This window comes from Pristiophorus japonicus, chromosome 13 (genome assembly GCF_044704955.1).
Source record: "Pristiophorus japonicus isolate sPriJap1 chromosome 13, sPriJap1.hap1, whole genome shotgun sequence".
NCBI lineage: Eukaryota > Metazoa > Chordata > Chondrichthyes > Pristiophoridae > Pristiophorus > Pristiophorus japonicus.
In genome coordinates this window covers 107972517-107992298 of record NC_091989.1, presented here as the reverse complement: position 1 = coordinate 107992298, position 19782 = coordinate 107972517, and the positions used below count along the sequence as shown (strand labels likewise).

Sequence of the window (19782 nt, the reverse complement as noted above, 5' to 3'; positions counted from 1 at the left end):
CACACTGTAACCCCTCCCCATGTACACAAGTAAACACACTGTAACCCCTCCCCATGTACACAGGGTAAACAGACACACTGTAACCCCTCCCCATGTACACAGGGTAAACAGAAACACTAACCCTTCCCCATGTACACAATGTAAACAGACATACTGTAACCCCTCCCCATGTACACAGGGTAAACAGAAACACTAACACCTCCCCATGTACACAGGGTAAACAGACACACTTGTAACCCCTCCCCATGTACACAGGGTAAACAGAAACACTGTAACCCCTCCCGATGTACACAAGTAAACAGACACACTGTAACCCCTACTCCTGTACACAAACACACACTGTAACCCCTCCACATGTACACAGGGTAAACAGAAACATTGTAACCCCTCCTCATGTACACAGGGCAAATAGACACACTGTAACCCCTCCCCATGTACTCAGGGTAAACAGAAACACTAACACCTCCCCCCATGTACACTAGTAAACAGTCACACTATAACCCCTCCCCACATATACAAACAAACAGAAATGCTGTAAACCTTATTCTTTACATGTGTGAATCACCAATCCAACTGCCACCTGATAAACTTACCACAACCTCCGTCCTCCCAACAAAACTGGTAGTTTGTTACATTCCAGCTCTCCACTGTACACTAACTATGTACTTAGATGAAAATCCAAAAATAGAATTTATGTATCCCAGTTAGAAAAATAACTGAAGTGCTTCGATAAGTGAACATTTAGTCCTGTTCACCGACTAGGGTCTCCTGAAGCACTTCTCCCCAGACGGTGGAAGGTGATGATATCTGCATAACCCAACCCATAGAAAAAAAACAAGCAATGTGGAAACAAAGCCTTTACCTGTCGTGACGCCAGTTTCTTGTGCCAACTGCTGATACAGTTTGTTTGAATAGTCTGCCATCTTTGTTTCTATGCTGATGTGCTTGACTGTGCTTACAATGCCGCCACAGAGACGAGTGGTTCCTGCGGCCAACCTATCAACACCAACAGAACCGAGGGGAGGCAATGAGATAGCAGAAGCACACAGGCTGGGACTGGGCCATCTATCATACCCAGCTACACACACACACACACACACACACACCACGCACGCTTATATACTAAATATACACATACACTGTCTCACGTCATTTTCTTAAATCCATATCAGTTAGAACATCAACAGAGTAAAGTTGATGAGGAAAACAGGCACACAGGTGGATAAATTTGGTTGACTGAATAGATCCCACTTGCTCAGCTCACAAAATTTAAAAAAAATGAGCAACTATTATTCTTTTACACACAAAAACAGCATGCAAGAGTACATAAGGTACAAGAACACTGACGGTGAATCTTGGGCCAAGTCCCAATGCCCGAACTTCACTTTCAGCTGACGGCGAGCCTGAGTCCGCAGCTCGAAGCTCACGTTGGAATGTGGTGTGTGAGCGCATTGTTCACTTCTCACAGTGCCGAACACTGAGCGACTGCGAGGTGATACCAACAGCCCATACCTATTTCAGGACTGAACTCGGAATTAAATTTAAAAAGGCTCATTAATCAGTGCTGCTGTTACAACATGAACTGTCGGGGCACAGGCTCTCTCACACCCAATGATCCCCACCATTGTGAACCCACTGCATCATTATACCGCTTACAATGAAGCTATGACAACAATTTACTGTAATTAATTTTGTTCAAAGTAAGTCTTCCTTGTAAGAAAGACTTGCATTTATATCGCGCCTTTCAGAACCACTGGTTATCTCAAAGTGCTTTACGGCCAATTAAGTACTTCTGGAGTGTAGTCACTGTTGTAATGTGGGAAACGCGACAGCCATTTTGCGCACCGCAAGCTCCCACAAACAGCAATGTAATAATGGCCAGATAATCTATTTTGTTATGTTAATTGAGGGATAAATATCGGCCAGGACACTTGGTCAGTTGATAAATGCACCACTTGTGTGAGACTAAACACCCGATTTGTACTCAGCTCGATAATCTCAGACAGCACAGTGCTGCAAGCAATAGAAATGGCCTCAGTACCACTGGACTAAGGGAAGTCACTTGCGTGCGCGGAGTTAGCCAGTGTTGCTATTCCTCACTGTGATATAACACCACCTGTTAGATAAGAACAGGGTGAGGCTCCTCTGATGAGCTTCAAAATCTATCCTCGCACATGGAAAAACTTTCAACTGAGTCAGTGTTAGTGGCTGTGGAACTAGATCACAACATTGTGAGGCCACACCTGGAGTACTGCATACAGTATTGGTCTCCTTATTTAAGAAGGGATATACTTGCATTGGAGGCAATTCAGAGAAGGTTCATGAGGTTGATTCCTGAGATGAAGGGGTTGTCTTATGAAGAAAGGTTGAGCAGGTTGGATCTATACTCATTGGAGTTTAGAAGAATGAGAGAGAGGTGACCTTATTGAAACATATAAGATTTTGAGGGGGCTTGACAGGGTAGATGCAGAGAGGATGTTTCCCCTCAGAGGAATCTAGAACTAGGGGGCATAGTTTCAAGGGGTCGCCCATTTAAAACAGAGATGAGGAGGAATTTCTTCTCTCAGAGTCATGAATCTATGGAATTCTCTACCCCAGAGAGCTGTGGAGGCTGGGTCATTGAATATATTTAAGGTGGAGATAGACAGATTTTTGAATGATAAGGGAGTCAAGGGTTATGGGGAGCGGGCAGGGAAGTCGAATTGAGGCCAAGATCAGATCAGCCATGATCTTATTGAATGGCGGAGCAGGCTCGAGGGGCCAAAAGGCCTAGTCCTGCTCCTATTTCTTATGTTCTTATGTAATCGGAGGGGAGATTAAAATCCACTTAGAAAGCAGCAGTGACAATTTTCCCAGGCTGCGGTTCCAGAGAAAGAAAAGATCCCACGTTTTCATTTGCCATCAGACCCTCATCTTTATTCCATTCGCACTGTGGCAATTGAATTGGAACAACTACAAAAGGAGATAAAATTCTACTACTATTAAGTGAGTGTATAATGTACAGGGCTACCTTTTAATGTTGGCTTTACTTCCAGTTTTGAGTTACTTCCAAAAGGAGTACATTTCCCACAAGCACGAGAGACTGCTAGCTCATCGTACAAGTGGTTATTGCTCGTGCGCACTCATCCAGGCCTCACTTAATGTCCACACACACACTTTCTGCTGAGGGTCATTGGATAATAGGTGTGGGTAATATTGCCCCTTCCTAGCAAAGGTGGTGGAGGCCGACTGTGGTATCCACACATCACCTCCCCAGCTGAGACTAGCTACCTCAGCCCAAATCAGGGATCGCATCTTTAATATCCTAGGTCAGTACTCAATACATGGTTTATTTAGTGAGGGAAGCTTTGTCTAATGTCCATTGTGCTATGTTAGGTGTGTTTTAAGCATAAAGGACGCATTTTCCTCTATGTAACATGGTATAACTACTGGGAGCAGCCCGAGGTGATGACACAACTTGACCCTGCTCATTATAGAAACATTGGTGCACTTACATTGAAATACCTGTCACACAGCCTTACTTACCCTTTTCCTCTCTTTAAAAGTATCAGAATTTAGCACAGTAGTATGCTTCATCTGGTATGAAGTATCAAATGGCTGCACAGGATCTGCATTTGACTAAACAAGAAAAATACTTTCTCCGAACAGTTAGCCACACTCTCTCTCATTGCGTACCGTCCTTGTTCCAGTAGCACAACATCATTCCAACCCAGTTTGGAGAGGTGATATGCCACGGACGATCCTACAATCCCTCCTCCACAGATCACAACGTGGGCCTGTCTAGGCAGCGGCTTCACGTTTGACTCGGGTGCTGTCGAGCTTCCCCTCTGACAGCTGCTGGACAAATGGCGCTGCAAGGGGCGGACAACATCAAACAGCCAGGGAAACGTCTCTGCCCGAAGACAGCTCCGTCCAGACGCAGAACAGCTCCTCATTGTTCACCGAGAGATGGACAGCTGAAGCAGTAAAAGGTAAAGTCCACATATGGAAATCAAGAACATATCGCATTTCTATAACGCCTTTAACGTAATAAAACATCCCAGGGCGCTTCACAGGAACATTACCAGACAAAAACTGACACCAAACCAAAGGTGGTGATATTATGATAGGATATTAAAAGTTTGATCAAGGAGGTAGCTTTTAAGGAGAGTCTTAAAAGGGGAGAGACGGAGAGGTTCAAGAAGGGAATTCCTGAGCTTAGGGCCTAGATGGCTGAGGCACAGATGCGTCAAAGGAAGTGGGGATGCATAAGAGGTCAGATTTGGTGGAGCAGAGAGAGATACAGAGATAGAGAGGGGTGAGGTCATGAAGCAAACCTGAAGACTGGGGGAAGTTTAGAATTCAGCAGAGGAGGACAGTGTTTAATTAGGAGGGGGGGAAATAGAGTATGAGAGGAAGCTTGCCGGGAACATAAAAACTGACTGCAAAAGCTTCTATAGATATGTGAAGAAAAAAAGATTAGTGAAGACAAATGTAGGTCCCTTGCAGTCAGATTCAGGTGAATTTATAATGGGGTAAAAAGAAATTGCAGACTAGTTGAACAAATACTTTGGTTCTGTCTTCACGAAGGAAGACACAAATAACCTTCCGAAAATACTAGGGGACCGAGGGTCTAGTGAGAAGGAGGAACTGAAGGATATCCCTATTAGGCGGGAAATTGTGTTAGGGAAATTGATGGGATTGAAGGCCGATAACTCCCCAGGGCCTGATAGGCTGCATCCCAGAGTACGTAAGGAAGTGGCCATAGAAATACTGGATGCATTGGTGATCATTTTCCAACAGTCTATCGACTCTGGATCAGTTCCTATGGACTGGAAGGTAACTAATGTGACACCACTTTTTAAAAAAAGGAGGGAGAGAGAAAACAGGTAATTATAGACCGGTTAACCTGACATCAGTAGTGGGGAAAATTTTGGAATCAATTATTAAAGATGAAATAACAGCACATTTGGAAAGCAGTGACAGGATCGGTCCAAGTCAACATAGATTTATGAAAGGGAAATCATGCTTGACAAATCTTCTGGAATTTTGTGAGGATGTAACTAGTAGAGTGGACAAGGGAGAACCAGTGGATGTGATGTATTTGGACTTTCAAAAGACTTTTGACAAGGCCCCACACAAGAGATTGGTGTGCAAAATTAAAGCACATGGTATTGGGGGTAATGTATTGATGTGGACAGCGAACTGGTTGGCAGACAGGAAGCAGAGAGTCGGGATAAACGAGTCCTTTTCAGAATGGCAGGCAGTGACTAGTGGGGTGCCACAGGGTACAGTGCTGGGACCCCAGCTATTTACAATATACATTAATTATTTAGGTGACGCTAAGAGGCTGCAGGATGATTTGGACAGGTTAGCTGAGTGTGCAAATACATGGCAGATGCAGTATAATGTGGATAAATGTGAGGTTATCCACTTTGGGGGCAAAAACACGAAGGCAGAATATTATCTGAATGGCGGCAGATTAGGAAAAGGGGAGGTGCAACGAGACCTGGGTGTCATGGTACATCAGTCATTGAAAGTTGGCATGCAGGTACAGCAGGCGGTGAAGGCGGCAAATGGTATGTTGGCCTTCATCGCTAGGGGTTTTGAGTATAGGAGCAGGGAGGTCTTACTGCAGTTGTACAGGGCCTTGCTGAGGCCTCACCTGGAATATTGTGTTCAGTTTTGGTCTCCTAATCTGAGGAAGGACGTTCTTGCTATTGAAGGAGTGCAGCGAAGGTTCACCAGACTGATTCCCGGGATGGCAGGACTGATATATGAGGAGAGACTGGATCGACTGGGTCTGTATTCACTGGAGTTTAGAAGAATGAGAGGGGATCTCATAGAAACGTATAAGATTCTGACGGGATGGGACAGGTTAGATGAAGAATGTTCCCGATGTTGGGGAAGTCCAGAACCAGGGGACACAGTCCAAGGATAAGGGGTATGCCATTTAGGACTGAGATGAGGAGAAATTTCTTCACTCAGAGTTGTTAACCTGTGGAATTCCCTACCGCAGAGAGTTGTTGATGCTAGTTCATTGGATATATTCAAGAGGGAGTTAGATTTGGCCCTTACGGCTAAAGGGATCAAGGGATATGGAAAGAAAGCAGGAAAGGGGTACTGAGGGAATGATCAGCCATGATCTTATTGAATGGTGGTGCAGGCTCGAAGGGCCGAATAGCCTACTCCTCACCTATTTTCTAGGTTTCTATGAAGAGTTTGAACAACTAAATCTAAAGTGCTCCAGATGGGGCGATTCAAAGTAACCCCCTGTACCTTTCAATATACTGTAAATTCAGGTCTATGAGACACACACCAATTACATTTCTGTAAAAACTCTGTAAAGTGATACATGTGTCAGTCACAAGAGATTATTTTACTCAGCATCAAGAATACACAACTTGCGATTAACACATCAGAGTTTACAGCTATCCAAATTAATAGCTACAAAAATCCGTCTCTCCCAGTTGATCAATCCACAAGCCCCACTACACAAAAAGCAAAATAGTGCAGATGCTGGAATCTGAAATAGAAAATGCTGGAAATCTCAGCGGGTCAGGCGGCATTCTGTGGAGAGGAAAACAGATAATGTTTCGGGTCGACGATTTTTCGTCAGTTTTGATTATTTAATCCATAAGCCCCGTCTGAACTCCCAGACTACACCACACAGTAAACTGGTCTCCCATGGCGAGCCCAGGGCCTGAAGTTTCGGAGCTCCCATGGCGCCCTCCAGGGCATTGACCCTGGTCTGCTGACCCCCCCCCAGGGCAATGACCCCAGTCTGCTGACCCCCCAGGGCAATGATCCCGGTCTGCTGACCCCCACCCAGGGCATTGACCCCGGTCTGCTGACCCCCCCCCAGGGCATTGACCCCGGTCTGGCGACCCCCCAGGGCAATGACCACGGATCTGGCGACCCCCCCAGGGCAATGACCCCGGTCTGCTGACCCCCACAGGGCATTGACCCCGGTCTGCTGACCCCCCCCAGGGCAATGACCCCGGTCTGCTGACTCCCCAGGGCAATGACCCCGGTCTGGCGACCCCCCAGGGCAATGACCACGGATCTGGCGACCCCCCAGGGCATTGACCCTGATCTGCTGAACCCCCCAGGGCAATGACCCCGGGGCCTATCGACCCCCAGGGCAACGACCCCGGTCTGCTGACCCCCCCCCCCCCCCCAGGGCAATGACCCCGGGGCCTATCGACCCCCAGGGCAACGACCCCGGTCTGCTGACCCCCCCCCCCCCCCCAGGGCATTGACCCTGGTCTGCTGACCCCCCCAGGGCCTTGACCCCCCAGGGTATTAACCCCGGTCTGGCCCTCCCAGCCCCTGCCCTTCACTTCGACCCTGTTCGCTTCCTCTCCCGGGCCCGCTCTCCTTGCCCCCCTGACCCCCCACTGTGCTGACCGAAGCAGACTACAGGCTGCTCCTGGCCGATCCCTCAGTCACCTGCGGGCGGACGGGCGGGCCCACGCTCAGACCCCGAGGCCTCTCCTGCTCCGTGTCTGCCTGGCGCCCCGACTACAGGCGGGACGTTTGTGCGAGAACCTGCAGTGCAGTCGGCTCAGCCCCAGCATATCCGCCGGCTCCAACCGACCGTCCACCTCCTCGCCCCTCCCCACGCATACACGTCATCACGCACCCCTGCGCCTCGCGGCGAACCCCGCCCCTTTCCCGCAGACCCCGGATGAGGGTGATTGACAGGCGGAGCCATTGTTTGTTGCGATGGGCAAGTGGGAGGTGACAGGGACCAGGGCCAAGGGGCCTGGCTTCTTCAACAGCCACCAAACTTGCATTTATATAGCACCTTTACTGCAGTAAAAAGTCCCAAGGCACTTCACAAGAGCGTTATCAAACAAAATTTGACATCGAGCCATTTCATAATAAGGATATAGAGGCACTGGAGAGGATGTAAAAAAGATATATAAGGATGATACCACAAATACGAGGTTATGCCTATCAGGAAAGAATGAACAGGCTCTTTTCTCTTGAAAAGAGAAGGCTGAGGGATAATATAATAGAGGTCTTTAAAATTATGAAATGATTCGATCGAGTAGACACGGAGAGGATGTATCCACTTCTAGGGAAGAGCAAAACTAAAGGCATCAATATAAGATAGTCACCAAGAACTCAAATAGGGAACCCCGAAGAAACTTATTTAACCAGAGTGGTGGTGTAGGGCTCGCTACCATAAGGAGTAATTGAAGTAAATAGTATAGATGCACTAAAGGGGAAGCTGGATAAGCATCTGAGGGAGAAGGGAATAGAGGGTTATGCTGATAGAGCTAGATGAGAAAGGACAGGAGGCAGCTTGAGTGAAGCATAAATGTTGGGCTAAATGGCCTGTTTCTCTGCTGTATATTCTATTTAATTCTGTAAGGAGATATTTGAATAGGAAGCTTGGCCACAGAGATAGGTTTTGAGGAACATCTTAAAAGGAGAGTAAGAGAGGGTTTAAGGTGGGAATTCCAGAGCTTAGAGCCTAGGCAGCTGAGGGCACAACCGCCAATGGTGGAGCGATGAAAATTGGGGATACGCAAGATGCCAGAATTAGAGGAGCGCTGACAGCTCGGAGGATTGTTGGGCTGGAGGAGGTTGCTGAGACAGGGAGAGGCACGAGGGCTTTGAAATCGAGGATGAGAATTTTAAAATTGAGATGTTGCTGGACCAGGAGCCAACGTAGGTCAGCGAGCAAAAGGGTGATGAGTGAACAGGGTTGATGTTGTTCCCTGCATTTTTTTTGTAGTTGTCATGCAGTGAAGATCATGTCCGTTGTACCCCTTCATGGGTGGAATCCACATTGCAATTGTGGGAGGAGCTCTTCAGCCACAGGGAGAAGGCAATTGAGGAGGGTTCTTGCGATGACTTTCCCAGTGGCCAACAGCAGGGAGATTTCTCCCATTTGGACTTGTCCCATTTTTTGAAGATGGTCACGATTACGGCATCTCTGAGATCTCCTGGTATGCTCTCCTCCTTCCATAAGAGAGGAGGTCATGAATTCGTGTCAATAGTGCTTCACCGCCATACTTTAGTGCCTCGGCGGGGATTGCATCTGCTCCTGTTGCCTCGTTATTCTTGAGCTGACAGATGGCCTTTTCTACCTCGTGCAGGGCTGGGATTTTGCTGAGATGGTGGCAGGTAAGCATGCTGCAGGATGGAGTCGAGGACACTCGCATCAAAGACAGAGTTTCGGTTAAGGAGATCGTCGAAGTGCTCCTTCCAGCGGGCACTGACTGCCTCGGTATCCTTAATGAGTGTCTCCCCGTTCTTGGCCAGAAGTGGGGTGGGGCCTCGGGTCCTTGGGCCATAGGTGGTCTTCACTGCGCTGAAGATTCCTCGCACGTCATGGTTGTCGGCCAGCTGCTGGATCTCCTGTGTTTTCTCCACCCACCATCTATTCTTTAGGTCATGAGTTTTTTGTTGGACCTCAGCCTTCAGCCACCTGTAGAGTTGCTTTGCTGCTCCAGAAATGCCTTGCGCTTGCAGCTTATTAGCTCCTGGATCTTCTGGTTGTTCTCGTCAAACCAGTCTTGGTGTTTCCTAGTTGAGTGACCTAACAAAGGCCTTTGACACTGTCAGCCATCAGTGACTATGGAGCGTCGTCTTCCGCTTCGGCTGTCCCCCTAAAGTTTGTCACCATCCTCCGCCTGCTCCACAATGACATGCAAGCAGTGATCCTGACCAACGGATCTACCAGACCCAATCCACGTCTGGACCGGGGTCAAGCAGGGCTGCGTCATCGCACCAAGGCTCTTCTCGATCTTGCTGCAATGCTACATCTCATTCTCTACAAGCTCCCCACTGGAGTGGAACGAAACTATAGAACCAATGAGAACCTGTTCAACCTACGTCGCCTCCAGGCTAAATCCAAGGTCATCCCATCCTCCATCATCAAACTACAGTATGCGGACGCTTCTGTCCGCGCACGCTCAGAGGCCGAACTCCAAGCCATCGTCAACACCTTCACCAAGGCGTACAAAAGCATGGGTCTTACACTAAACATCCGTAAGACAAAGGTCCTCCACCAACCTGACCCTGTATTGACACAGCACTGCCCCCCCGATCATCAAAATCCACGGCGCGGCCTTGGACGTATACTATTTTCCATACCTCGGGAACCTACTATCAGCAAGGGCAGACATTGATGACGAGGTCCAACCCTCCAGTGTGCCAGCGCAGCCTGTCATCTCAGGAAGAGAGTGAAGACCAGGTCCTCAAATCTGGCACCAAGCTTATGGTCTACAGGGCAGTATCAATACCTGCCCTATATGGCTCAGAGACATGGACTATATACAGCAGACATCTCAAAGCGCTGGAGAAGTACCACCAGCGCTGCCTCCACAAGATCCTGCAAATCCATTGGGAGGATAGGCTCACTAACATCAGTGTTCTCGCTCAGGCCAACATCCACAGCATCGAAGCACTGACCACACTCGACAGCTCCGTTGGACAGGCCACATCGTCCACATGCCCGACACAAGACTCCCAAAGCAAGCACTCTACTCAGAGCTCCAACACGGCAAGCGAGCCCCAGGTGGGCAGAGGAAACATTTCAAGGACACCCTCAAAGCCTCCTTGATAAAGTGCAACATCCCCACCAGCACCTGGGAATCCCTGGCCCAAGACTGCCAAAAATGGAGGAAGAGCATCCGGGAGGGCGCAGAGCACAGAGTCTCATCGCCAAGAGCGTCTGGAAATCAAGCGCAGACAGAAGGAGCGTGCGGCAAACCAGGCTCCCCACCCACCCTTTCCTTCAATGACTGTCTGCCCCACCTGTGGCAGAGATTATAATTCCCGCATTGGACTGTACAGTCACCTGAGAACTCACTTGGAGTGGAAGCAAGTCTTCCTCGATTTCGAGGGACTGCCTATGATGATGAGTGAACAGGACTTGATGCAAGTTAGGATACAGGCAGCAGAGTTTTAGATGAGCAAGTTTATGGAGGATGGAAGATAGGAGGCCAGCCAGGAAAGCATTGGAATAGTCATGTCTAGAAGTAAAAAAGGCACAGACAAGGATTTCAGACTGGAGGGTATTCTCCAGGAGTCGGTATTGGGACCTACTGCTCTTTTTGATATATATTAATGACCTGGACATGGGTATAGAGGGCATATTTTCAAAGTTTGCAGATGACATGAAACTTGGAAATGTAGTAAACAATGAGGATGGTAGCAGACTTCAGGAGGATAGACTGATGAAATGGGCGGACACTTGGCAGATGAAATTTAACGCAGAAAAGTGAGAAGTGATATATTTTGGGAGGAAGAGGAGAAGAGGCAATCTAAACTGAATGATACAATTTTAAAAAAAATGCAGGAACAGAGAGACCTGTAGACATATGTACACAAATCTTTGAAGGTAGCAGGCCAAGTTGAGAAGTCTGTTAAAAAAACATACGGGATCCTTGGCCTTGTACGGAGGAATAGGGTACAAAACCAGGAAGTTATACTAAACCTTTACAAAAAACTGATTAGGCCCCAGCTGGAGTATTGGGCCCAAATTTGGCCAGGAGTTACTCCGTTTTTTTGGGAGCAACTTGGTTTTTCTGGAGCATCTTAAAAATCCCCATTCTGCACATTTGATTTGCGCCATTGTAAGTGAGTTAGGATTTTTTCCAAAAGGGGACGTTACCAGCCACCTACGCATCTTTTGGCCATTTAAGCCAGTTTGGACAGTTCATAGTTGCTCTAAACTAACTTAGGCCAGTGTATGTGGCCACTTGTGGCTGCACAGAAAACCCTTGGAGAGTTAAGAAATCAGCGCAGGTAAATACATTTAAAGCACCAAGCACTAAACAAAGCACAAAAATAAGCATTCAATAATAAAAAATACAAGGAAGCTGAGAGGACCTGCATCTCGCACCAAGACTTTCAAAGCACAAAATTAATTAATAAAAAATAGAAGGAACCCTGCACCTAAAGCACCAAGACCAAAGTAATAAGCAATCAATCAATAACAAATAAAAAATAGAAGTCCTACCAAAACACAGCCCAGGAAGGCAGCGGGCCGCCGATGAGAGCGCCTATTCGGCCAGGGACAGGAACGGCACGCTTCAGCCTCTCCAACAGCCTGCAGCACACACACTCAGATTCTGAGGGCGAGGAGCTATTGCGCATGTGCGCACACTCTAGCGCGCATGTGCAGAGGTCCTGGCGCTGTTTTCAGCGCTGGGACATGGCTCTGCCCCCGAATCCAGTTGCCACGCTATGCCACCATCGAGGAAAGGCTGGGGAGTGGCCAAACTCGGCCCGAAGATATTTGCCTCCCTTGGAGTTCTACAAAAGCGGCGCACCTCTGGTGAGTGCGCCAGAAATCTGGACTGGCCAAAATTGGGCCCATAGTGTCTGGACATCACACTTAAGGAAGAATGTCAAGGTCTTAGAGGGATGCAGAAGAAATTTGCTAGAATGGTACCAGGGATGAAAGACTTCAGTTACGTGGAGAGACTAGAGAAAGTGGGATTGTTCCCATTAGAGTAATCAAGTTTGAGGGGAGACTTGATAGGTGTTCAAACTCATGAATGGTTTTGATAGAGTAAGGTGTTGTGTTCCTAACACAGATGAGACTGCACACAGGGAGGTTAAAGTAACAGTGACCTCAGTCTTTATTAAGACACTCCAGAGTGAGGAACAAGCCTTAGGGGCCGGCTTATATACAGTGCTCCCAAGGGATGCTGGGATCCCTTGAGACTTCAGGGGATGCGCTCCCTGGTGGCGGAACATGGGAGTGCATGTTTTACAGACACACATCACTCCCCACAAAGTCAAATTGAAAACTATTTAGAAGGTGAGGCGGTCGGGAGCCTCTTTCCCTGGTGGACCGCCTCTGTACAAATGTCTGTTCTGGTGTGTTGCCTGTCCCCTCGCTGGGCTGGCGTGTTGTTGGCCCTTCAGGGCTGCAGGGTGAGCCTGGTCTTGCTGGGTTGTTGGGCGTGATGGGTTCAATTTCCTGGTCCGAGGTGGTGTCGTTGATCCTTTGGGTGTGTGTTGTGGGCTCAAAAAAGGTGATGTCTGCTGTGGGTTGTTCGGGGCAGTCTGTGAACCGCAGCCTCGTTTGGTCCAGGTGCTTTCTGCAAATGTATCCATTGTCTAGTTTGACAATAAACACCCTACTCCCTTCTTTAGCTATCACCATGCCCGTAAATCCACTTGGGACCATGTCCGTAGTTTAGCATATGCACAGGGTCATTCGGATCAATTTCCCGTGACACAGTGGTGCGACCATTGTTTACATTTTGTTGCTGCCGCCTGCTCTCTACCTGATCATGCAGGTTGGGGTGAACCAGTGAGAGTCTGGTTTTAAGTGTCCTTTTCATGAGTAGCTCAGCCAGGGGCACCCGTGAGCGAGTGCGGTCTCATGCGGTAGCTGAGCAGTACTCGGGACAGGCGGGTTTGGACTGAGCCTTCTGTGACTCGTTTAAGGCTCTGTTTGATTGTTTGTACTGCCTGCTCTGCCTGCCCATTGGAGGCTGGTTTAAATGGGGCCGAGGTGACAGGTTTGATCCCATTGCAGGTCATGAATTCTTTAAATTCATTATTGGTGAAACATGGCCCGTTGTCACTGACCAGTATGTCAGGCAGGCTGTGGGTGGCAAACATGGCCCTCAGGCTTTCAATGGTGGCGGTGGCGGTGCTTCCCGACATTATTTCACATTCAATCCATTTTGAAAAAGCATCCACCACCACCAGGAACATTTTACCAAGAAACGGGCCTGCATAGTCGACATGGATCCTCGACCATGGTCTGGAGGGCCAGGACCACAAACTTAGTGGTGCCTCTCTGGGCGCGTTGCTCAACTGAGCACACACGCTGCATTGACGTACTCAGGACTCTAAGTCAGAGTCGATACCAGGCCACCCAACGTGGGATCTGGCTATTGCTTTCATTATTACTATACCCAGGTGTGCGCTGTGGAGATCCGAGATGAATGTCTCCCTGCCCTTTTTGGGTAGCACTACGCGGTTACCCCACAACAGGCAGTCTGCCTGAATGGACAGCTTGTCCTTTCGTCGCTGGAACAGCTTGATTATCTCTTGCATTTCAACGGGGATGCTGGCCCAGCTCCCATGCAGTACACAGTTTTTTTTTTAAGGAGGGACAGCAGAGGATCTTGGCTGGTCCAAGTGCTAATCTGGCGGGCCGTGACTGGTGATTTATCATTTTCAAATGCTTCCATGACCATCAACAAGTTTGTGGGCTGCGCCACCATCAACAAGTTTGCAGGCTGCGCCATTTTCATCCCCGTGGTGGGCAATGGTAGCCGATTGAGAGCATCCGCACAGTTCTCGGTGCCTGGCCTGTGGCTGATAGCCCGCATAGAAAGGTGGACACTCGCGCTGAGGCATTAATATTTATCCCCTTGTTTTCAGCGAACAGGGATATGAGAGGCTCGTGATCGGTTTCCAGCTCAAATTTGAGGCCAAACAGGTACTGATGCATTTTCTTTACCCCAAACACACATGCTAATGCCTCTTTCTCAATCATGCTGTAGGCCCTCTCGGCCTTAGACAAGCTCCTGGAGGCATAGGCGACAGGTTGCAACTTCCCTGCAACATTAGCTTGTTGTAATACACACCCGACTCTGTACGACAACGCATCACATGCAAGCACAAGTCTTTTACACGGGTTATACAATCCAAGCAGCTTGTTGGAGCATAAAATGTTTCTGGCTTTCTCAAAAGCGATTACTTGTTTATTTCCCCATACCCAGTTCTCACCTTTACTCAATAACACATGTAGGGGCTCTAAGAAGGTGCTTAACCCCAGTAGGAAATTACCAAAATAGTTGAGTCGTCCCAGGAATGACCGCAGCTCCATTCTGTGGCCTGGCCACAATCTTTCTCCCCAAAAACTCCACTTCTGTTGCCATGAAGACACATTTCAACCTCTTCAGCCGCAGCCCTACGTGATCTTGTCGCTGGAGGACCACCTCCAGGTTTTGTAGGTGCTCGACGGTGTCCCGCCCTGTGACCAATATGTTGTCCTGAAAAACCACCGTGTGTGGTACCGATTTGAGTAGGCTCTCCATATTTCTCTGGAAGATCGCTGCAGCCGACTGAATTCCAAACGGGCATCTGTTGTAGATGAACAGTCCCTTGTGCACGTTGATGCAGGTGAGGCCCTTCGAAGACTCCTGCGTCATGTAGACTGAAGTCAGGTCGAGCTTGGTGAACGTCTTTCCTCCTGCCAGCGTCGCAAATAGGTCGTCTGCCTTAGGTAGCGGGTATTGGTCTTGTCGCGAGAAACAATTAATAGTTACTTTATAATCGCCGCAAATTCTGACCGTGCCATCACTTTTGAGTACTGGAACAATCGGGCTGGCCCACTCGCTGAATTCCACTGGGGAGATGATACCCTCGCGTTGCAGCCTGTCCAGCTCGATTTCCACTCTCTCCCTCATCATGCGAGGTACCGTTCGCGCCTTGTGGTGAATGGATCGTGCCTCTGAGACCAAGTGGATCCACACCTTCGCCCCGGAAAAGTTTCCAATGCCTGGCTCAAAAAGGGAAGGAAATTTGTTAAGAACCTGGGTCCATGAGGCCTCATCAACATGTGATAGCGCTTGGATGTCATCCCAGTTCCAGCGGATTTTGCCCAGCCAGCTCCTTCTAAGCAGTGTGGGGCCATCGCCCCAGACAATCCAGAGTGGCAGTTCGTACACCGTGTCCTCATAGGTAACCTTGACCATGGCGCTGCCCAGGATAGTGATAAGCTCTTTGGTGTACGTTCTCAGATTCGTATGGATGTGGCTCAGGTCTGGTCTGAGTGCCTTGTTGCACCACAGTCTCTCATCTTTTTACTCATGATGGATTGGCTAGTGCCAGTGTCCAGTTCCATGGCTACGGGTAAGCCATTCAATTTTATATTTAGCATTATAGGTGGACATTGTCAATAATGTGTGCACCCCATGTACTTCGACATCTGCCTCCTTTCTGAGCCTTGAAATTGCTTTGATCCACCATGGACCGATCTGCCACGTGGTGGTTAGCAGGTTTTGCAGAGCTTGCAGCTCATTGGAGGTGCCCCATTGTTCCACAGCTCTAGCAAACATACCCTTTGAAGCAGTATGAATAGGCTGAATGGAAGCCTCCACCACGTCAACAAGGTGTAAATTGCCATGCATTCATCCTTTGTTGCGGACTCGGTCACCTGAGGCCTGCTGGCAGTTGCAGACTCGTGGTTTCTGCCCAATACATTTCTGCTCGCAAACACAGTTCCAGTTATTTTATGAACATTGCTAGCACTTGTGTGCGGAGAGATTTGTTTTGTGTTATCACTGGTGGACATAAACGCTTGTGCTATCGCAATGGCCTTACTGAGGGACGGTGTGTCTACAGTGAAAAGTTTTTGTTGGATGGTCTCGTGGCCAATGCCCAGTACAAAAAAATCTCTGAGCATTTGCTCCAGGTAGCCATCAAACTCACATTATCCTGCAAGTCGCCTTAGCTCGGCGACATAGCTCGCCACTTCCTGACCTTCAGACCGCTGGCACGTGTAGAACCGATACCTCGCCATCAGCACGCTCTCCCTCGGGTTAAGATGCTCCCGAACCAGTGTACACAGCTCCTCATACAACTTATCTGTGGGGTTCACCGGAGCCAGAAGATTCTTCATGAGGCTGTAGGTCGGTGCCCCGCAGACTGTGAGGAGGACTGCTCTCCTTTTTGCAGCGCTTCCTTCTCCGTCCAGCTCGTTGGCTACAAAGTACGTCCGACATAGGCTTCCCAGTCCTCACCCTCCGAGAACTTCTCCAGGATGCCCAGTTTGCTGTATCTTTGCGTTGGATTCGTATACTCGTCGCCAGTTGTGTTCCTGACACAGATGAGGCTGCACACAGGGAGGTTAAAGTAACAGTGACCTCAGTCTTTATTAAGACACTCCAAAGTGAGGAACAGGCCTGCGGGGCCGGCTTATATACAGTGCTCCCAAGAGATGTTGGGATCCCTTGGGACTTCAGGGGATGCGCTCCCTGGTGGCGGAACATTGGAGTGCATGCTTTACAGATATACAACATAAGGAAAAACTGTTTCCAGTACCTGAAGGGTTGATAACCAGAGGACACAGATTTAAGGTAATTGGTTCCCAGAGGCAACATGAGGAAATTATATTTTTACACAGTTATGATCTGGAATGCATTGCCTGAAAGGGTGGTGGAAGCAGGTTCAGTAGTGACTTTCAAAAGCTAATGTGATGATTACTTGAAGGTGAAAATTTGCAAGGCTTTGGGGAAAGAGCAGGGGAACAGGACTAATTGGATAGCTCTTTCAACGGCTGGCACAGGAACAATGGGTTGAATGGCTTCCTTCTGTGCTGTATCATTCTATGTGGCATTGCACCGATAGTCAAGACCAATTTGAATTTATCTGCCCAAGTATAATTCTGGTCGCCATATTATAAAAAGAATATAGAGGCTGCAGAAAAGATTTACAAGGACGATATCAGAAATACAAGGGTATACCGGGAAAGGATGAACAAGCTGGGTCTCTTTTCTCTTGAAAAGAGAAGGCTGAGGGGATGATCTAATAGAGGTCTTTTAAATTATGAAGGGCTTTGATAGAGTAGATAGAGAGTGTTTCCAGTTGTAGAGAACAGCATAACTGGAGGCAATCAATATAAAGGTAGCCACCAAGAAATCAAATAGGGAATTCATAAAAAACTTCTTTATCCAGAGTGGTGAGAATGTGGAACTCACTACCACAGGGAGTGGTTGAGATGAGTGGTATAGATGCATTAAAATGGAGCCTACATAAGCAACTGAGGGAGAAAGGAATAGAGGGGTACGAGGAAGGACAGGAGGAGGCTCGAGTGGAGCATAAATGCCAGCATGGATTTTTTGAGCCGAATGGCCTGTTTCTGCAATGTATATCCAATGTAGAGGGTTGATGTGATTAAACCAATGTGGGGCGGGAGAAAGGATGGAAGGGTGAGGTGAGGGAGAAGATAATAGAAGAGGAGGATATTAGAAAGAAGGAAAGGGAGGGGTCGAGAAAAGGAAGTGCTGAAGCAGGGATTACAGATCAATGAAGTAGAGGGTTCGATGCAAGGAACAGCCAGCCATTGGGGAGAAATACAGTGAGTGGTGGGGGCAGCCAATGAAGGGGAAGGGATTGATAGCTGGCTACTGGATTGGAACAAGAAATGCAGCTGGGAGAGGTGGGTTGTGGTGGACAAATTGGAATTTGAGCCAGTTTGGGGGAATTAATGCAATCCATGACTTACTGCTCAGTGAAGGGGGTAATCCATGATTCCTGTTCAGTGATGGGTGGGAAGCTTTTGGTTTTGTTTTCCATTTTACTTTGCCAATCGTTTCACTGAGATGCTGGGACTTCTGCCGCCGATTCAGGGATTCCTGGTACTTGCCACTGGCATCCTCCAAGGAGTTGAGTGTGCTCCATTTCTATTTCTTCATTTCTATTTCTTCATTATTTTGTGGGGAGGGAGAATTTCCATTACATTCTCAACCAGACATGGAAGAGAAGGGGGCTCTAAATCTGATCGGGTGGGGAAATAGGGTCAAAATCTTGTTCGTGGTGAGGGAGGGCCAAAATCTTGTTTGGTGGGGAGGGGCCAAATTCTTGCTCCTCAGAGATGGGGGAAGAGGGAAGGGACAGTAGCACTCTTAAGTGCATACCAATTGGCCTGAGCGCCTTTGAAGAATGTCTTTGGCTCTTTTCAAAACCTCTCTTCCTCTTCCAGCCTCTCAGCCGTTTGTCACATTGTTATTTGGTATTTTTCTTTCTTTCTTCAGTCTATGTGTTTTGGGGTTTTTCCTTTGGATAACTTTTTCTTCACTGGTCATCCTCTCCTTCGGGAATTACTTTACATTAAATACTTTAAAAAAAATTATGAGTGAATATAGATCACTGCAGCACCAACCTTTAGTGTTTTCCTGTGCTGGCAATATCAGTTTACTTTGAGGCACAAATAGCTGGGGTTTAGTCAGGGTACCATTTGAGCCGTCATATGGTGGTATGCCACTGTTTTCAATCTTCTAACATTACATTGACAATGCCACCTACTCGTACAGTGCCTTTTAAATCAAGGCTATTTAAAATATACAATACTTTGATTTTGTTATAATTCCTTAATACCAAAACATATAACAATTTGGTAAGCAGAATTGGTTAGACCATAGGGGTTTTTATGCAGTGCAGGCCGAGGATGCAAAACCAAGGCATGACAGAACCATTACTGGAAAGGTGTAATTCTTATGAATAGTTTACAAAAGTCATTTCCATTCCATTATCAAAGGAAGTACACTTATATAGCATCATTCACAACCTCAGGATGGCACAAAGCACTTTACAGCCAATGAAGTGTAATGTAGAAAAATGCAGCAGTCACTATGTGTAAAGCAAGGTTAGGAACATAGGTACAGGAGTAGGCCATTTATCCCTTTGAGCCTGTTCGCCAGTCAATGGGACCATGACTGATCTGCGACCTAACTCCATATATCTGCCTTTGCCTCATATCCCTTAATACCTTTGGTTAACGAAAATCTATCAATCTCAGGTTCAAAATTAATTGACCTAGCATTAATTGCCATTTGCAGAAGAGTGTCCCAAACTTCTACCACCCTTTGTATGTAGAAGTGTTTCCTAATTTCACTCCTGAACGGCCTGGTTTTAATTTTGACTATACCTCCAAGTCCTAGACTCCCCAACCAGTGGAAATGGTTTCTCTCCATCTACCCTATTAGTTTCCCTTAATATCTTGAAATCTTTGATCAAGTCACCTCTTAACCTTCTAAATTCCTGGGAATACAAGTCTAGTTTGTGTAATCTTTCCTTGTAATTTAA

At 47.7% G+C, this 19782-nt stretch overlaps 1 protein-coding gene across 1 annotated transcript in view; it reads right to left on the bottom strand.

Moving 5' to 3' along the window:
* Window positions 1-7614, bottom strand: part of pdpr (pyruvate dehydrogenase phosphatase regulatory subunit) — a 68725-nt gene extending 61111 nt beyond the window's left edge. The window contains exons 1-3 of the mRNA XM_070897851.1: window positions 7432-7614; window positions 3676-3956; window positions 863-996 (exon numbers count right to left, since the gene is read on the bottom strand). Coding sequence (XP_070753952.1) covers window positions 863-996; window positions 3676-3935 — 394 coding nt within the window. The 5' untranslated portion in view covers window positions 3936-3956; window positions 7432-7614. The remainder of the gene's footprint in view (window positions 1-862; window positions 997-3675; window positions 3957-7431) is intronic.
* Between the last annotated feature and the right edge of the window lie 12168 nt (window positions 7615-19782).